The sequence below is a fragment of the Halichoerus grypus genome, chromosome 1 (genome assembly GCF_964656455.1).
Source record: "Halichoerus grypus chromosome 1, mHalGry1.hap1.1, whole genome shotgun sequence".
Classification (NCBI taxonomy): Eukaryota; Metazoa; Chordata; class Mammalia; order Carnivora; family Phocidae; genus Halichoerus; species Halichoerus grypus.
The window spans coordinates 19059135-19079341 of NC_135712.1; the positions used below are offsets into that span (position 1 = coordinate 19059135).

The 20207-nt window shown below is 39.0% G+C and overlaps 1 protein-coding gene across 4 annotated transcripts in view; it reads right to left on the reverse strand.

Annotated features, from left to right (window-relative positions):
- The window catches only part of JAM2 (junctional adhesion molecule 2), an 85534-nt gene that overhangs the window by 24502 nt on the left and 40825 nt on the right, over nt 1–20207 (reverse strand). For all 4 annotated transcript variants that reach the window (XM_078056504.1, XM_078056401.1, XM_078056432.1 and 1 more), the window contains one exon: nt 1427–1492. In XM_078056504.1, the coding sequence (XP_077912630.1) occupies nt 1427–1492 (66 nt within the window). The remainder of the gene's footprint in view (nt 1–1426; nt 1493–20207) is intronic.

Below are 20207 nucleotides of genomic sequence, written 5' to 3' on the forward strand. Positions count from 1 at the left end.
TCATGCCATAGGGCCTGCGTGGCGGGGATTGGGGGGGAGCAGGGATGTATATTCATGGTACCCCCTGGGCCCAACAGTGAGAACCTTCAGGAAAGTACAAAGTAGGGCAATTCACTTCTTTTGTCCTTACAGAGTCCTGGCCCATCTTTTCCTCTCACTGTGTAATCCCTCTTTTAGCCTTTCTAGTCTCCTTTTCAACACCTGTCCAGCCCTGTTTATCTCCCACTTCAAGTGCTCCATAGCCCTACATCACTCCCAATCATAAATTTGCTCTTCCCACGTCTCTCCACTTAAAACTAATTCATGATAAAGTGTGAGTCTTTTATTAGCTTAATCATGTAATATTTTAGGACTTCATTAACTGAAATACTTATTTAAGTGATTTGTTATCAAGTGATGTGTACTTGTGAATGGCATGCCGATTCTTACTGTAGCATATTTTTACTGAAGAAGCACATATAACGCTGTGTGCTGGGCACTATTATAAGCACTAGCTAAATACTAATCTACTTAGTTCCGTCCCATCCAGTTCTCTTCTTTAATCTTTGTCTCTTTCCTTCAAACCTGTCTCTCCCAACGCCAAGAACCTAAGACATGCCTGAAGACGAGAGTTCAGACACATTTGAAACTTGTTTCTTAAATGTTTGCAATCTCTGGCCCAAACTAGCATCATACTTAGGACATAGTAATTCTTCTGGTTGCCTAGTATTATTGTGTTCTAGGTAAAAGAGCCTTCAGAATAGTAGTAGGTGGTGAATATTTGAAGTAAACTTATAGAAGCCCTTATAAAGTTTTCCTTGGGTATTAGAGTCTTTAAAAATTTTATTTAAATTGTGTTTAAATACATAGATCTTAACATTTACCATCTTAACACTTTTTAACTTTTTGCCATCTTAATGATTTTTAATAATTCAGTAGTGTTACATATATTCACATTGTTAAGCAACCAATCTCTAGAACTTTTTCATCTTGCAAAAGTGAAAGTTTATATCCATTAAACACCAACTCCCTATTGTAAATATATTTAAGAAGCTAAAATACATAACAAAATGGCACCCCCAAATAGGCTATATTAATGTCATCTTAAAAACATTAAGTAGAGTGGGGTTTGTGGTGTTAATTTCCATTTGCCATATCCAGCTGGCTGGAAACTTTGCAAAACCTCTGTCTACCAGTTTCACAAATTAGATCTGCTTTGTTGCAGATAATTTATGCAATTAGAGGCCTTCTTTGTACATCAGGTCTTTCATTTCCACTGAGGAGGTGGAGAAAGAGTTCTCAAGTGGAAATAGCACAGAGCAACATTTTGGAAGGAAGAATTGGTGTGAGGTAAGGCAGAGGGTCCCAACAAATAGATAACATCACCCGCGTCATACTTGTGAGTCATTTGAACAACACAGTCTGTGAAAAGCGTAAGTTACTCTACCTTGATACTCTATTGCTGTGACCACTTGATGGTCTTTTGGGGCAGAGAATCCATAGGCCTTATGATCTGAAAGATTAAAACAGATAGGATAATTAAAATAGTACCAAAGTCCACTTGCAAATATTTGAATGGAATGCAACATTAAGGAAAACTGGCCTAAAGTTTGGTGACAGTTTCACACATTCATAACCCATAGGTTTTAAAGTATCAAAATAAGAAAAACCAAGCCAAACCCTCTATGTCTCTTCCATTTTCTGTATTGTGGTTTTCTGCCCTCCCTTCACAAAGCAAAACCCATGGATCTGTAAGGGCCCCATGACAAACAACACAATTTCACAAGCTTGATTGTGAAAGGTTTTTTTGTTTTATTTTAAGATTTATTTATTTATTTTAACCAACTTTTTTTTTTTTTTTTTTTAAAGATTTTATTTATTTATTTGAGAGAGAGAGAATGAGAGAGAGCACATGAGAGGGGGGAGGGTCAGAGGGGGAAGCAGACTCCCTGCCGAGCAGGGAGCCCGATGCGGGACTCGATCCCGGGACTCCAGGATCATGACCTGAGCCGAAGGCAGTCGCTTAACCAACTGAGCCACCCAGGCGCCCCAAGATTTATTTATTTATTTTAGAGAACGTGGGAGCAGAGGGAGGGACAGAGGGAGAGGCAGAGAAGCAGACTGCCCACTGAGTGCAGAGCCTGACTCTGGGCTAGATACCAGGACCGCAAGATCATGACCTGAGCCCAAACCAAGAGTCCAACAACACTCAACGGACTGAGCCACCCAGGCGCCCCAAGCCTGATTGTTAAACAAGCGTCTTTGTCCTTAATTTAGCCTAATATGCAATCTAGTGCCTAAGGTATTGCCCCTTTAAGATAAAAGCTAATTATTTAAGGGTTTAAGTTGCTTTACAAACTTATCCCTGATTATACCTACATTGTATAGAAATGGGTCATTTAACATATTTTTGACTAGGAAATGTATATATAATATATACTGTATATAAACCTTGTATTACAAACATGATGAAAAATGCAAGCAGAACATCTTTATTTTTCTCCCAAAAATTTCAGTGATTTTCCAGGATTGGTCTATAGGATTGAAATGACTGACCAATTACGGTGGCTGGTGTGATCTGATAATAATCGACAATGACAACGATGAGATCATCATCGCTTTCATAAACTTATATAGAAAATTTCATTTTTTTAAAAGATTTATTTATTTATTTTAGAGAGAGAGAGAGTGTGTGGGGGGAGGAGCAAAAGGAGAGAGAGAGTCTTAAGCAGGCTCCACAATGGACGTGGGGCCGATCTAACAACCCTGAGATCATGACCTAAGCCGAAACCAAAAGTCAGACACTTAACTGACTGAGCCAACCAGGTGCCCCAACAGTAGTTAACATTTATTAAGCACTTAGGTGTTAGGCAACATTCCTGGTGCTTTGCAAGTATTAACTCATTTAACTCTCACAACAATTCTCTGTGGTCGGGTACCACCATTTTTATCCACCTGTTTTGCAGGTGGGGACACTGAGACCCAGAGAGGGTAAGAAACCTCGGTCAAGATTATCCAAGTAGTAAGTGGTGGGGCTGGGATTTGAACTCATCCAGTCTATTCCCAAAGCCCACGGAGTTTATTACTATACTACTACACTGGGCCCCACATCGTGTTTCCCCCAAGCAGAACTATGGGGAAGGACTGCAGATTAGCAAGGACGCCGGGTGGAAAGGTCCATTAATCTAACGAAGATGGGATAAGGTGAGAAATTGGTGGTTATAATGAAGGCACAACAGGAAGATGGAAGCTGGGCAGTGGTAACTGGAAAAGTAGGAGAAGTAGCAGGGCATCGCAATCTCAGTGGGGAGGCTCTAGATGAGGGTTTCTCCATCTTGGCACTATTAACCATTGGAACCAGTTCATTCTTTGTTGTGGGGGGCTGTCCTGTGCACTGCAGGATGTTTTGCACTATCCCTGGCTTCTGCCAGTAGAACCTCCATCTCCCCTGTAGCAAACCCAAGTCATGACAACCAAAAATGTTTCCAGACATTGCCAAATGCCCCCGGGGGGGGGGAATCATACTTGGTGGAAAACCACTGCTTTAGACTTAGCAGGTAGGCTGACTGAAGAGCCAGGAATAGAAATAAATAGACTAAAAGAGGACCAAAAAACCATGAGTTCAAGGATTTCAAAAAAAGTTCCTAAGAGATCAGAATTTCTTGAATATGAAATAATGTATTACATTTCTGGGAAGGAGTGAAAAATGTTTCATAGAACACGCCATCTTTGATTTATTCATCTATATGGACACTGACATGTAAATTATGACACTGTCCTAAGACTTCATCACTCCTGAGGAATACATGCTATTTGGGATAACTTTTTTTTTTTTCCCTCTCCCTGAGAAGCCTGGACAGCGAATGTAATTGTGAAATGAAAACTCTTAGAAACCTATAGGCCTCAAATGTCTAGTTCTCCTGTCTAACATTGTTCAACTATTCAGGTTCTCTATCTCTAAATTGCAAACATCTTCATTAGGCAAATCGGCAAAGCTGGTGTCTATTGCAAAGAATGTAGAATTGAGCTGATTGCTTTCATTGACATATATATATATTTGTATAAAGCAGTGACCTATGTGGCCCAGTCTTAGAGAGGTGTCAGGTCACCAAAGAGTGATTTCAAAATACCGCTTTTGCTTGTGTATTAAAAAAAAAAAAAATCATGAAGGGGTCCAAGCAAACTTTTTAAGTGTCCTCCTTTTCCCTTTTCCACATACTCTGCCACATACCAGAATGTCCCATAGTCCTCTAAACCCTACTCTCACTCCTATATGCCTTTCTTTTCCAGTTTCTACTCTCCTTCCCCAATTTTATTTTGTAGATCCCAAAGAGGGTCTGGATCTTCGGAGAACAGAGGGAGGGAAGACACTAAGCTGACCAAGCCAGGAAAACCAGGACCTCATACGTTCATTCTGTGTTACACCTACATTTAAATGACATGATCACTGAACGTTTTCCCAATAATTCTGATCCCAAATCATTATTCTGTGAAACTTTCAAAGCACACTTTGAAAAAGCCTCTTTTCTCCTTTAGCAATGTGTAAATTAGTGCTCTCAGAGAAATTCTGATTGTGACAGGCGTTTCTTATGATTTTTGAACTACTTTAGTAGATTTTTTAGACAAAACAATGAAGACTCATATTCCCTAGAAACCAGTTGAGGGGAAAATCTGGGCAAAATAGAAAAAGATAATCTTTGTTCCCTCCACATCATCATATCTTTGAACTTTTCAAACACTGCACTGCCTACTGAGAATGTTTATTTTCTTCAGCAGGCTTGGGTTGTCTTTCATTTGAGGTGAACGTTAGTCCAATCTGAGACTGGAAGATTGAGAACTGGGTCCAATTATTTTCCCCTTTTCTCAATTCCAGTTTCCTACTTGCTAAAACGTCCTTTGAGAAAGATTTCTTAAATTTTCAAAAATCACTTTAAAAGTTCTATGGAAAATAACGGCTGCTAACTCAGGAGTTTTATTAATTTCTTCATTACTTTTATATGTATATGTTTGAATAGAAAAAAATGTCCCAAACACCAAAAAAGAGAGGATTGATTGAATTGGCAAAACTATGAACGTAAAACAATTATAAAGGGGATTGGTTTTAGTAAATTAATAAATAGATATTATTTCTTGGTACCTGAATATTTATTTCTGTGGTTTTAAGTGTCTTCTAGCTATGTTGCTTCCTCTGGTTCTATTTACTTCAAGGTTTGCTTTTTAATTAAGTAAAAATACTTAAAATGTGTGGTTACCTATGATGAACTTATTTAAACAGAAAGTTCTGAATCTTAAAAAAACAATTAAACATTATAAGACTTCTACCTTGTTTTAAGCCTTTCTGCTCTCGGAATTCGGTTATGTTTTTTTTTTTTTTAACTTGAACCCAATAACTTTATGAAAACAAAATGTTGGATTTTTTATCATCATTTCACTAACAGATGTTAGGAAGAGTCTCTGTTGGCTGCTTTCTTGAACTGATTTTTATTTTTTCTTCACCTTTCCAGAGTGAGTTAAAAAAGAAAACAAACAAAAAATTGTCATGTAGGTCTGCTGGTTGAGGTCAACAATTGTTTTAAAGTTAGCTACAAAACATCTTTAATAGTTTTGGATGTGTTCCAAAATCACTGGCAGAAGTTCATAAAATCATGTTAAGAGATGATTATTTCCATAACTGCTAACAACCCCAAGTCAAGTAATCCCTAACCAAATGAAATCTTTTGTGTTTCTTTTCCCTCAACTCTAAGAATAAAATTTCTTACATTGTCTATCAATCATCTAAAATATTCTTATGTGACTAAGGATAATCTAGTATGACTAAGAATAAATATTTATATTTATATCACAATTTTTAAATTTACTATAAAAGTGTTATTTAAAAAGTAACTTTTATTTGGAAACATGATTAGGAAAAACTGATGTGTTACAGAGGTTTTTTTGTTCTAAGAGTACATTACAGAGAGTACCATGATAAAAACAAGTTATAAAAACTGTGGATATGAGTTATTTCATAAGTTTTCAAAAACGAAAATTAATAGCCATGTGGTTTTGACAATCACCAATACACAATTATTGTACTAACAAATATAGAAAAGATGCACAGGGCTAGTAGTAACAGATAAAATAACACTATCCAGTATGATGTATGTATGTATGTATGTATTTTTTAAAGGAGACTTTTAATTTTTATTTATTTTTTAATTTTATATTTGCATTTTTTAATTTAAATTCAATTAATTAACATTTAATGTAGTATTAGTTACAGATGTAGAGTACTTTCCAGTATTTATTATGGATAAATATTTATAGGGTAAAAAGTCTCCCAATGAAGTAGGAATCAGGAGTTAGGTTAATATACTCATCTATCTCACTATCATTCAACCATAGTAGGTCTGGAGAGTAGAGAGAGGGGGAGAGGATGGGGGGAAGGAGAGGGAGGGGGAGAGGAACGGAGAGGAAGAGAGAGAGACACACAGAGATAGACCTGTCCTTCTGTCTTCAAACTGGATATTCTGGCCCTTCTTTTTTTTTTTTTTTGTAAGATTTATTTCTTTATTTGAGAGAGAAAGAGAGCACGTGAGCAGGGGGAGAGGGAGAGAAGCAGACTCCCTGCTGAGTGGGGAGCAGGCTGGATCCCACAAACCTGGGATCATGATCTGAGTCAAAACCAAAAGTCAGATGCCCAACCAACTGAGCCACCCAGGCAACCCTTCTGGCCCTTCCTTTTAATGAGAGAAAGGGAAACCATACACCAAAGTGCAAGGAAAAATAAAAGCTGTGCTTGTCTTTAGAGCTACCTGTGGCTGGTGTTCTGGTGAGTTAATGATGACCTAAAGAATTAAAGGGTGATTTTGACTATGAATAAATTTTCCCCTTAAGAACCTAGCATCTAAGTAAGATGTGACTCCACTGTGTTAAAATCCTCATTGGACAGATGTGACGATCGAGAGAGGTCCTTGCTCAAGGTCACAACGCTCAAACGCAGAGAAGCAAAGATGTGCATTTACATCTAGTTAGTTTGGTTCCACAGACCTTTCTCCCTCCCCCCATTCTCAGACTGGCATGAGGCACTGTGAGAAAGTCATGCCAAATATGACTCTGTCAGACTCTCTGAAGATGGCTTCACACCCATCTTCAATCTTTGTACCTCCAGAGTCTTATTTCTCTGCTTTACTGAATGAATTTGGGGAATCACTTGATGCATCCAATGTTTTCATTTTTTGAAAGTGCAAACAGGCAGTAATCAATACAAATTGAGTTTAACAGGGATCAGCACAGAATGTCAAAAATATTCTCTAATATTCCTAATCTGTCAAATTTATAATCTGCAAATGAAGTTATCTTTGCATTTCTCAGAGGAAGATAGAGCACTGCTAATGTCTTAAATCTTTTCCTGAATTAGAAGATTTATAAAATATAATGAATAAACACATAAAGGAAGGAGGACTGACCATGAATTTAATAAGGGGAAAGCTTTGGGGCTCTCCCTTGCATGAGCACCTCCTAAGGCTTTGAGGGTGAGGTGGGAGGGCCTAGCAATGTGTGCACACTTTATAAAAGTTGCAAGAATAAGGGGCACCTGGGTGGCTCAGTCGGTTAAGCACCCGACTCTTGATTTCGGCTCAGGTCATGATCTCAGGGTTGTGAGATCGAGCTCTGCATTGGGCTCTGCGTTCAGCACAGAGTATACTTGAGATTCTCTCTCTCCCTCTGCCCCTCCCCCACCCAGGGCACCTGCACATGCACTCTGTCTAGGAAAAAAAAAAAACTTGCAAGAATAAGATTTTTAGGGGTACAATTTTCTTAGTGAGGGCTCTAATAATCATCTTTGCACACAATTATGGGCTGCTTCTTTTTTTTTTTTTTTTAAAGATTTTATTTATTTATTTGACAGAGAGAGACACAGCGAGAGAGGGAACACAAGCAGGGGGAGTGGGAGAGGGAGAAGCAGGCTCCCCGCAGAGCAGGGAGCCTGATGCGGGACTCGATCCCAGGACCCTGGGATCATGACCTGAGCCGAAGGCAGTTGCTTAACCGACTGAGCCACCCAGGCGCCCAACCGACTGAGCCACCCAGGCGCCCTGGGCTTCTTCTTATCAATGAGTTTATTTAGCTTTCTGGATTTGACCACTTATAATAAAGAAAGTGATCTCCAGAGTTCACTGCCTGATAGTTCAACCTTTAAAATACTATGGGTTTTATATGATCAACAACTTAGCGCATCCCTGCCCTCTCTCTCCCTTTCAAATTTCAATTCTGGAAAATACAGGGGTTGTATGAATTTTATTCTTCAACTCTCCTGCTGGATGATGGTTCATAAAAGCTTTCACCCTTACAGTTCATACGTAGGTTACTAATTAAATTCTATTACCATAAATGCTTCCAGAAGAGATTTGAAACCTAAGGGAAACCCTCCCAGCTTATTGTTGCTTCATGCTTCCTTTGATTAGTCTTCAGGAAGCCAAAGGAACAAGAATGATTTATTTTGAAATGCTGAACACGGAAACAATGGTTTGGCTTTGCTTAGCTGTCATATTTTACAACAGTCAGGTAAGACTACTCAGAATTAGTTACCCTGATTTCTCAGGCACTTTACAACCAGCTACTATAATTTCCCTTCTCTTTCCATAAAGACAATTCCCTGATTCACACTTTTTATTTCAAAACTGGTTCTACACATCCAACAATGAGCTAACACCAAAACCTACTCTTTAGGGTCAGTCATCTAGACCAGTAAAAGAAATGGTTTAATGAAATCTGTGTTATGGATTGAATGTTTGTGTCCCCTCTGCCAAAATCTGCGTGTTGAAATCCTAATGGCCAGTATGATGAGATTAGGAGGTGGAGGCCTTTGGGAGATGATTAGGTCATGAGGATGGAGCCTTCATGAATGGGAATAGTGCCTTTATGAAAGAGACTCAAGGGACCTCCATCTCAGCCATGTGAGGACACAACAAGAAAGTGACAGCTCGTAAGCAGGAAGCAGGCTCTCACCAGATACTGAATCTGCCAGCACCTTGGTCTTGGTATTTCTAGCCTCCAGAGCTGTGAGAAATAGGTATTTGTTTCTGAGCTACCCGGCCTATGGTATTTTCGCTATAGCAGCCTGAAGTAAGACAATCTGCATACATTCCAATCAGAGCTGCATCCTGAGCAGGTCAGGAAAGGAGTATGTGCCATTAGAGATCGAATTTTTGAAACTTTTTCAGATGAAGTATTTAAAAAATGGACAAAGGTAGTTGTGCCCAAATATGGTGTCTAAAAGTAATTGTTATCAAACAATTCAGGTGAAATTGTTGTTGGATGTCCCATGTAGCATGAGGATGGCTGCATTTATGACAGAATCCACCGGATATTTCTGAAATGCTGTAGAGGCAACCTTAGCCCTTCATATTTTGATGAGGTGGTGTCAGACCCGGCTCCTCATCCAATGGGATAAAGTGCTAAATAGCATTGCACCACCATCACCAGCACTATTTTCAATAGCTTGGCTTTTTGATTAAATATCTGAAATCAAACAAAAAGCAACATTAAAGTCCAGATGGGTGAAGAAAGGGTCATCTGTTAGAAAGGTGGCCCAAGGCTTTATTACAGCTGGGGACAGAATCGTTCCTCGTCTTCAGGAAGTCACAGCTGATAGAGATGAAATGAGACCCAGCTAGCTTTGAATACCCAGTGCCCTGAATTACTGGTCACATCACCTGAGGCAAGCGACAGCCTTAACCTTCTAAACCTTAGTTTCCATTGAAGTAAAATGAACCTAATAGTGCCTTCCCTAATTGGTTATAAGATTAAATAAAGTATGTAATTGCTTGGCCTACTTCCTGGCACACAGTAGATTCTCTACAAATACTTGCCTCTTAGCTCTCCCCTCTCGCTCGACAGTGCTTTTTATCCAATGTGACGATGCAAGTGTAGGGTTTTACAAATGATTCCGCCGTAATCATGTATTCGGATGGATTGCAAACACAGAGAATGCATGGCCAGGCTTATATATTTGTCTCCCTTCTTTGAATGATTAGCATGATGTCTTCATTACAGTGGCTGTCCTGTGTCTAAATTCGACCTCCTCTTCATCTTCGCTGTGACATATTTGGGTCAGCTACAGCCTCTTTGGGCTGTGCCTCATCATCTGTAAAACATGACTTACGATGGTGAAGCCTTCCCTAACTACTTTCATTGACACAGTTCACCATACCCTTCACCTTGATAACACCTTCCACACTTAGCATCCAGGACAGCACACTTCCCTAGCTTTCCTTCTCACAGGTCTTATCCTTGGTCATCTCCTCTTCTCCGCCTAGGCTTCCTCCATTAATGGGGTCATCCCGACTCACGGCATTGAACACCCCCAGATATTAACAATTCCCAAATATATATCTCCAGTCCAGATGTCTCTGCTGAACTCCGGACTCAGATTCAAATGCCTATTTAACTCTGCCTCTTGAAGGTTTAGCAGACATTTCAAACACTATGTCCAAACCTCATCTTTCTTTCTAAATCTGCCCCATTTACCCCAACTCAGATGATAGCAAGTCTATTCGTTCAGTTGTTCCGGCCAAAAAGTTTGCACTTATCCTTAATGACTGCAGCTACCATGGCTCATATCCAATTCATCAGTCAAGTCCTATTAGCTCTACCTTCAAAATGCATCCAGAACTACCTCTTACTACTTCCATTGCCACCCGCTCTGAGTACCATCATCTCTGCCTGGATCCCTGCAGTAGACTCCTGACTGGCCTTCTACTCTATCCTGTCCCTCTAAAATCTAATTTCAATGCATCCACTAGAGAGATCCATTAAAATGCTAAATCGGATCATGGCACTCTTGCTCAAAACCTTGGACCAGTTCTCCATTTTCCTCAGAGTAAAGGCAGACACCCTTACATTGGCCTGGAAGCCCTGTGCAATCTGGCCTTGCTTCCTTTCAACCCCCTTTCCTCAATTCCTCCAGGGACACTGGCCTCCGTACTCATTCTCAAAACAGGCCAGGCTTGACTGTTCCCTCTGCCTGAAAGGCTCTTCCTTCAGATGTCTATGAACTCTCTTACTTCTTCAAGTTTTTGTTCAGAGGACACCTCCTTAATGAAGTCTACTCTGGCCACCATCTTCCATATTGCAACCCCACCTCCATCTGACCTTTTTCCTTCCAAACTCCCTGATTTCCTTAATTCTGATTTGGTTTTTCTTTTTTCCATAGTGCCCACCACCTTCTAACACACTATATAATGTACTTATGCACTGAAGGCAGGGAGCTTTATTTTCTTACCTATATCGATACTCCAAGCCAAGAATTGCTTGATTTGTAGTAGATTCTAAATAAATATTTGCCAAATGAATGGAAACAAAGTTAATTATGGAGAAAATGGAAATGGAATATAAAGTGCTATGCTCAATTTTTTGAATTAAGGGATGAGCTGCACAAGATTAATCAATGAAAGATTCTTTTTTTTTTTTTAAAGATTTTATTTATTCACTTGAGACACAGAGATACAGAGAGGAGAGAGAGAGCACGAGCAGGGAGAGAGGCAGAGGGAGAGGGAGAAGCAGGCTCCCCGCTGAGCCAGGAGCCTGATGTGGGGCTCAATCCCAGGACCCTGGGATCATGATCTGAGCCGAAGGCAGATGCTTAACCATCTGAGCCACCCAGGCGCCCCTCAATGAAAGATTCTGAAGCAGCTAATTTTGAAATCAAAAATACTTTATCACAACATCACTGGGCAGAATTAATTTTCATATTGTGCTGCAGCAAAAAATTACATAGTAGTAGTAGTATGTAGTATATGGAAGAGTTACCTAAAATGTGATTTTAAAAGCCATAAATTACTGTTCTTATTTTTAAAAATATCCATTTAATAAATTCTAATTTTAATAACACAAGGTGAGAAGTTTTCTTCTTTTTTTATGATTTTATTTATTTATTTGAGAGAGAATGAGAGAGAGAGCATGAGAAAGGGGAGGGTCAGAGGGAGAAGCAGACTCCCCGCTGAGCAGGTAGCCTGATGCGGGACTCGATCCTGGGATTCCAGGATCATGACCTGAGCTGAAGGCAGTCGCTTAACCAACTAAGCCACCCAGGTGCCCAAGAAGTTTTATTTCTTAAAGTAAAATTACTTGCTTGAAAATTTTGATATATAATTTAAAATAGCATTGTGGTTAATTTTGTGTCATCTTGGATGGGCCAGAATGTCCAGATATGTGGTCAAACATTATTCTGGATGTTTCTGTGAAGGTGTTTTTGGATGAGGTTAACATTTAAATGGATGGACTTTGAGTAAAGCCGATTGCCCTTCATAATGTGGGTGGGCTTCCTCCCATAAGTTGAAGGCCTGAACAGAACAAGAGACTGACCTCCCCTGAGCAAGAGGGAATTCTGCAGCAGACAGCCATTGGCCTTGAACTGCAGCACTGACTCTTCCTGGGTCTCCAGCCTGCTGGCCCACTCTGCAGATTTTGGACTTGTCTGCCTCTTTAATCCCATGAGCCAAGTCCTCAAAATAAGTCTTTTAATTTATATCCACTTCCTATTGGTTCTGTTTCTCTGGAGAACTCTAATAGAAGCATCATAAATGTATTACAGTAATAAATTAATTTGGAGGTGTCTACTTTAATACAAGTGTGCTTTGTATCTTAGGAGTTCTTTTTGGAGGTTCAGCGATACACTGTAAATTTTTTTAAATGTTCCATAGTCATTTTTGTCCCAAGAATAATGACCTGGAACAACCTTCCATAGTCAATCACTCCCCTTTAAACCTTAACAAACACCCTCCTCTGAGCCATGTCTATATCTCAAGGACAATGGATAGTCTTCCTTATCCTTTTCACACAGTCTTCCCTTGGAGGGGAGGTGTGCACAGGAGTGGAGGCTCTGTCTCCTCTCCATTAAAATTCTCTCCAATCTTCAAGGCCTCTCCTAAGTCTCACCACTTCTAGAAAGTTCTCCTGTCAGGGCACCTGAGTGGCTCAGTCAGCTAAGCGTCTGCCTTCTGCTCAGGTCATGATCCCAGGGTCCTGGGATTGAGCCCCACATCAGGCTCCCTGCTGCTTCTCCCTCTGCCTGCCGCTTCCCCTGCTTATGCTCTCTCTCTCTCTCAATTTCTCTCTCTGTCAAATAAATAAATAAATATCTTTAAAAAAAAAAAAGTTCTCCTGTCAAAGCTCTAAGTAACATCTTGACAAAATCCACTTTGATAAAATTAAATAGCCTTGTATGATTTTTCACATTTGATAGTTTTTGCGACAACATTATCTCCTGGTTCTCTTCTCTGATGCTCCTTTCCTGTTTCCTCTCCCTCAGACTGGCCACTGACTTTTAGTGTCTTATAGAAAGATGAGGGTTCTGTGGTCATAAATGTTTGGGAAACATCCAGTTAGTAAGTTAAACAGGGGTGCCTAGCTGGCTCAGTTGGTAGAACATACAGCTTTTTTTTTTTTTTAAGATTTTATTTATTTGACTGAGAGAGAGAATGCATAAGCAGGGGAAGCAGCAGGCAGAGGGAGAGGGAGATGCAGACTCCCCGCCAAGCAAGGAGCCTGATGCTGTGCTCCATCCCCAGACCCTGAGATCATGACCCACCCCAAAGGCAGATGCTTAACCAACTGAGCCACTCAAGTACCCCAGATCATGCAACTCTTGATCTCAGGGTTGTAAGTTTGAGCCCCATGTTGGGTGTAGAGATTAAAGATAAAATCCATGAAAAAAAAGAGTTAAAACTCTCTATTGTAGGAGTTATTAGAGCCTTTAGCATGCTAAGGAGCATTGTGACTCTCCAAGGGGAAATACAACATAGAGTATGAACAATGGAGTAGAGTAAGAGAGGAAAAAGCCCAAGGGAAACTTCTGTAGAAGACTGAGAAGAAGCAATCAGAGAAACAAGAAAAACTAGGGCAGAATGGTGTCATGGAAGTCAGGGGTGGGCAGACTTTCAAGGAAGGAGCGTCAACAATATCGGATGTTCCAGAGAGGTCAAGTAAGGTTTTAACTGAAAGCTGTGAATTTAGAGACTAGTAAATCATTGGTGATACAATGATAGCAATTTCAGTGGCATGGGAAAGGAGCACTTTGCAGTGGGCTGAATGGTCACTACAAAAACGGAGACAAATGCAGATCATCACCAATTTAAGAATTTTATTACAGAATCACGGTGAGCTTTTTTCCCACTGCAACTGTAGAGACTTTAACATGTTTGTAGCCCATGTTTGGAGAGCTAGTAATAAAGATAAGTTGAAGATAGATAAGGGAGGATGGAACAAAGGACCCAAGGAGACTGGTGGAATATCATCCTGAGCACAAGAAGAAACTAGCTTTCAGAGGGAGAGATGGCTCTTTGGTTCAGGAGGGAAATTGCTAAGGATGAACACGAATGTGCACAGGCTTCAGTTCATCTGCCTCACTCCTTCATGAGGTACCTTCTCACAATACGCTCTGATTATATTTATTTATTTTTAAGATTTTATTTATTTATTTGAGAGAGAGAGAGGGGCAGAGGGAGAAGCAAGACTCCCCACTGAGCAAGGAGTCTGACGCAGGCTTGATCCCAGGACCTGGGATCATGACCTGAGCCAAAGGCAGACGCTTAACCTACTGAGCCACCCAAGCGCCCTACAATCTGATCATATTTAGCTTCCTTCAGAGGCTTCCCCCTTGCTTTCAGGATGAATGCCAAATTTCTTCAAATGGCCTTTCAGAACTGGCTTGTCTTTCCAGCCTCCCCCTCAAGTGCTGACTACCCACAGACCCTGTGTTCAAGTCCTCCCCCTGCCCCCAGAGGGCTCCCACTGCTCTTTGAACACCATGGGTCTTTGCATCCTCCATTCTCTCTCCCTGAAATTCCCTCCTTCCAACACTCCCCTGACAAATGGGGAACTTCCATAGATAACTCAATGCCCCACTCAAACATCAGGAAAGGCAAAGCCTTCCCCAGCCCCTTCTATCCTTCTGTACATAGTCAGCCCTTCTTCTATCTGATACAGCACTTTTTATAAGCCTTTATTATTTTTTATTACAAACTATCTTTTACATATCTGTGTCTTCCATTGAATAGCATTAGGAACATGACAATGTTAGGAACAGTTTGACATATTGCATACTTCACACACAATAAGAGATAATTAAACGTTGCAAACAAAACTGAACATGTCTTCAAATGAGATGTATCAACTTTTTTAGTATATTTTATATATACTATAAACTATACATAAAGCACGAAATATATTTTAAAGATGGTATAAACTAACATATCTTTGTAATTTAGCACACCACCTGGCATACTAGACCCACAAATACTAGTTGAATTAAAATACAGTATTAGGCTCTAGTGATACTTTAATAATTCTTTGATAATACTAAAGTTTATAGTCTCTTTGCACAAAAATCTAGAAGTAACTTTCACATTGTGTAACTCTAAACTACCCTCACTCTAACTACATATAAAAGGAAAAAAATGACATATTTTAGTGAAACACGGGTGCATATGAACACAGTTATTCTTCAGTGCATTCTATAGAGTCATTATTTTAATATTTTTCTCCCATTTAATTTTTTCTCTCACATCAGCTAAAAATGAACCCTGAAAAGGGAAAAACTGCTTCCCTAAAAATAGTATATATGTTTCCTGTCTTCCACAAACTGAAGAATTTACTGCAGTAATGAAATACATGTTAATTTGCATCCATTTATTTTAATTGGTTGGTTTTCAGCACTACCAGAACCTCTTTTTCTTTCTTTTCTTTTTTTTAAAGATTTTATTTATTTGAGAGCGAGAGAGTGTGAGAGAGAGATAGCGAGACAGAGAGAGAGAGAGAGAGCGCGCACACGCACGAGGGGGGTAGGGGAGGGACAGAGGGAGAGGGAGAAGCAGACTCCCTGCTGAGCAGGGAGCCCAAGATCCTGAGATCATGACCTGAGCCAAAGGCAGACACTTAACCAACTGAGCCACACACGCACCCCAGACCTTTTTTTCTAATAAATTTTTCATGCCCCTTTACTATCCTGAAACAAAATTTATGGGTAATATAACATTTTCTATGTATATATGTGTATACATATACACATATAAACATATATGCATGTATAAAATTTGGAAAACTAAACATAATGTTCCTTTAATATTAAAGAGAAATAAAAATAAAACAGTATATAGTAAAATATTATATATTTCAATTTATAAATGTTTATACATGAGTACACTAGCATACACAATGATGAAGAATTCAGGTATTAGTCTATCTATACTTACTATGTTAAACTGGATTTAAGAGAAAAAGACCTGAAGCCATTCCAAACGAAACAGGAAAATAAAGAACAGACTCACTGTGGATATTTAGTTATGCATTAAGGCTGTGCAAAAAAAAAAAAAAAAAAATTCTGTTTACAGCTAAATTAGTGTAAGTTATAGGCTCAGATAGTTATAAAGTTTTCACTTATATGAACACGCAGTGGAAATTGCCAGATGAAGGATGAAGGGCGAGGGACACAGGGAAGTTCTTCATTTTACAACACTGTCTGGCACACAGATCCCTGCCCAGCAGGTGTATAGCATCCACCCATCATTGTGACAATCAAATAGGTCCCCAGAACTCCACAACACTCCCTGGGGCAGCAACACCCATTGGTAGCTCCCCATCAAATTCCTTGAACACACATTCAGCTAATAGAAACCTGAAAGCTTTGCATTTCAAACTATTACAAACTGAGTATTCTCCACTTACACAGCTGATGTCACATGGCCTATAAAGTTAATATTTTAAAGGTAAACCTATGATCTCCCATGTTCCACTGGTGGTAATTGTTCTCACGATAAAACTACGAAGGAGGTATTGGAGAGGACACAGGGTTTATTGAGACCTTTTTGGTATAGTTTGGTGGCTTTTCAATTCTGTAATTTTCTCTCACCTCTTTTGATTTTTAATTTTTCCCTGCTCCAGATCTAAGCCCAATATAATTCTGCCTACTCACAATATGCTGTATTTCCAAGGATAACATTTTCAGCTAAGAAACATTTAACCAATTTTGATGATCTAACTGGGATAATTGGTGTCTCTTAAGTTTTCTTATCTGTCAAGAATAGTACGCCTAAAGATATTTCTTTCTTTCTTTCTTTTTTTCCAGGCATGTTCTCCCACATACTTAAATGATTTTAAAGCTCTCTGATCCAAATCTTTAATAAAAATCTTTGAAACGGCAAACATATCGTGAAATCTTAACCCAGTTTTTGTTACCTTCAAAGATATAACACAGACACTCATAATTAAACTGCAAGTGCCTGAAGCCTAATTAGGAATCTTGGACTCAACATGCTGAAAGAGTCCCAAATATTTTCTGACTGATCCTGTTCCCATGGAAACTAAAGTTGGGAAGTAGTAAAAGACAGAAGAAATTACAAAATGGTACCACAGAAATTAGCTGAAAGAGTTATTCTTCATTTCAAAATAAAGGGGAAAAAAAAATCTTGTGTCCTACTATCAGATAGCACATAGCAATTTAAAAGATAATGCATACAAAAAATTCAGGAAGTGTGTGATATATGACAATATTTATTTTTGCTTATGACAATATTCATGTTTTTCTTTTGATATTAACTTCTAGGAAAAAAGCCAGAAAATTATGGGGACTTTTTCTATTTCCCTTTCAAATGATCTGCGATGCTACAGTGTGCCTAAATTTGATAATAAATCCCTCAACAATATTGGATGAGCTCATGTTTGGGTATTTTTCCCATTTAGTGAAACAATATTTTCAGATCATGAAATATTTATTTCGGGCTTATGGCTTACCCTCAGGTTAATATTGCTTTGAATTCAGTTTGAGTTGTGAACAGAAGGCATTTGTATATGTTAAGAGACAACCACACATTTGTAGTGGTCATACTACTAAGTGTCAGACATTAAATGTCAGAAGGCATTATAATAACATATTAAGATTTTTAAGCCGTCACCCACACTCTAAACGGAATACTCAAATTATTTTCTTATTATGACAGAAAAAATGAGTCATCCTTGCAGTGCCCCTGTGAGATACTGTATGCTGATTCTAAATCCATACATGACAACACAGAGATTCCCCTCTCTTCTCCTTGTGCCTTTGAACACCAGAAAAGAGCGCCTTCCATTTCCCCTAAAAGTCTCCTCAGCCTTCTAACTTTCCTTACACTTCCCAGTGTCTTCATCTCCCACATAGGAAAAAAAAAAAAATGGGATCTGGAGTCAGCAGTTCTAACTTCAAGTCCTGCCTCTGTGTCTCCCTAAAAATATTCCGAGCCTCTGCTTCTCATTTATGAAACCTTGATAAAAATAGTTCCGGGTACCTCACAGGAATGTTAACAGGAGAATTAAGTAATAGCTTCACTCTGAACTCCCTTGGTTCTTCTGGCCTCCAGATAACAACTGACTTGGCAAAACTCCTCCCCTCTTTGTCTCTTATTTCTCTGGGCACTTCTTCTTCATTGTCTCTGCTCTTTTATATTCTTTAACTGAGCACATGCTCCAGAGTTCAGTCCTTTGCCCACACTAATCCAACCTCAGTATTCTCCTGGAGAATGTCTTCTCCCAGAGTGAATCTCCCTATTTTTGTTTACCACTTAAGTACAGGGGATAAGTACAAGAGGATTTATACTTTCATCCTCTTTCCAATGCTCTATAGAGACATTTTTAGTTGGATATTTTGTTGCCTCTTGACATATACAAAATAATCATTCCTTCTCAATGTAAACATTATGATTTCTCTGGTTCTTCAAATTTACAAACTTGAAATTACTGTTTTGATGTCTTTGATGTCCCCCCCATATTTAATCAACCACTAAATCTTACCAATTTCTATTTTCAATGTCTCCTGGATTTAACTGTTCCGAAACAATTTTGGCAGCTGCTATCTTAATTCTGTACCCTTTTACCTAATACTTGGGCTATCGTCACTTCTTTCCTTCTAAGTCTATCCTATATGTAAGGCTCAAAATTATTGGTTACCCTAAATACCATCTTTTTTTTTTTTAATGTTTTTATTTATTTATTCATGAAAGTCAGAGAGAGAGAGAGAGGCAGAGGCAGAGGGAGAAGCAGGCTCCCCGCCGAGCAGGGAGCCCGATGCAGGACTCGATTCCAGGACCCTGGGATCATGACCTGAGCCGAAGGCAGACGCTCAACCATCTGAGCCACCCAGGCGCCCTAAATACCATCTTTTGGTATACTGCTTCATTCTTCAAAACTTCTAGCAACTTCCTGACGACTACTGCATCAGATAGAGACTTTATACATAATATATAATCAACTCCATGAATACCAAGCCATTTCTTGCTCCTTTTCAAAACAAGCTCTGTGTTCTAACCAATAAGAACTCTGAAAGAGGCAGTTTAGAATGTAAACAAGTTCTCAACACCATACAAAATAATTTTAGCATCTAAGTATGGTACATTTTTTTTTCCCATTTGAAAACAAAATGTTAAATTATGAAGAACTCTAATCATCGTTAAATCAAACCCTCTCATTTTACAAATAAGGAAAACAAGATCCAAATAAAATAGTTTTCTCTTTTTTTTTTTTAGCCTTATCAAAAACTAAGAGCAGAACTGACACAATCTTAGGTCTTTGCATCCCAAGCTCCATTTTCTTTATGCCATACTTTTTGCTTCCTTGTAAACAAGTGACATTTATGGTTTGAAGTATAAGGAGGTCCTCTGACCCTCCAGTAGAGACATTTTACCTGGACATTTAACTTATGAATCCAATAACGTACCCCTGCCAAATAGACTGGGAACTCTAATTTATAAAATTAATCAACTTAAAAAGTGAACGTGATTCTGCCCACCATTTAAGTCAGTGTGAATGTACCCCTGAGTTACTCCATCATGGAAAATGTAACTGATACTCTTTCAGGTAAAAGATGAAAATCCATCATCCTCTGGGGAAAAATTCAACACACTCATTGGTGAGATAACTTTACTCTCTAAAAGAGGTATTTCTGTATCTGATTTCCAAAATTATGTGTCCTCTTATTTTTCTAATAATAAGAAATCAATTTCCTCAAATGTCCCAGCCCATGGAATGAAAAAGGCTTGTCCTGAATGATCTCATCATCACTCAGCAGATTCCGGTATCTCACCCCCAAAGATAAATAGTTGAATGTGTAGGAATGGTGCAAGCAAGAGGGACATGGCTTGCTTGTTCACATAGTTAGGACTCTAAATATAAATTCTATTCGAGGAATATGATGCAGTCTTGCTTCCCCTCTAAGAGGT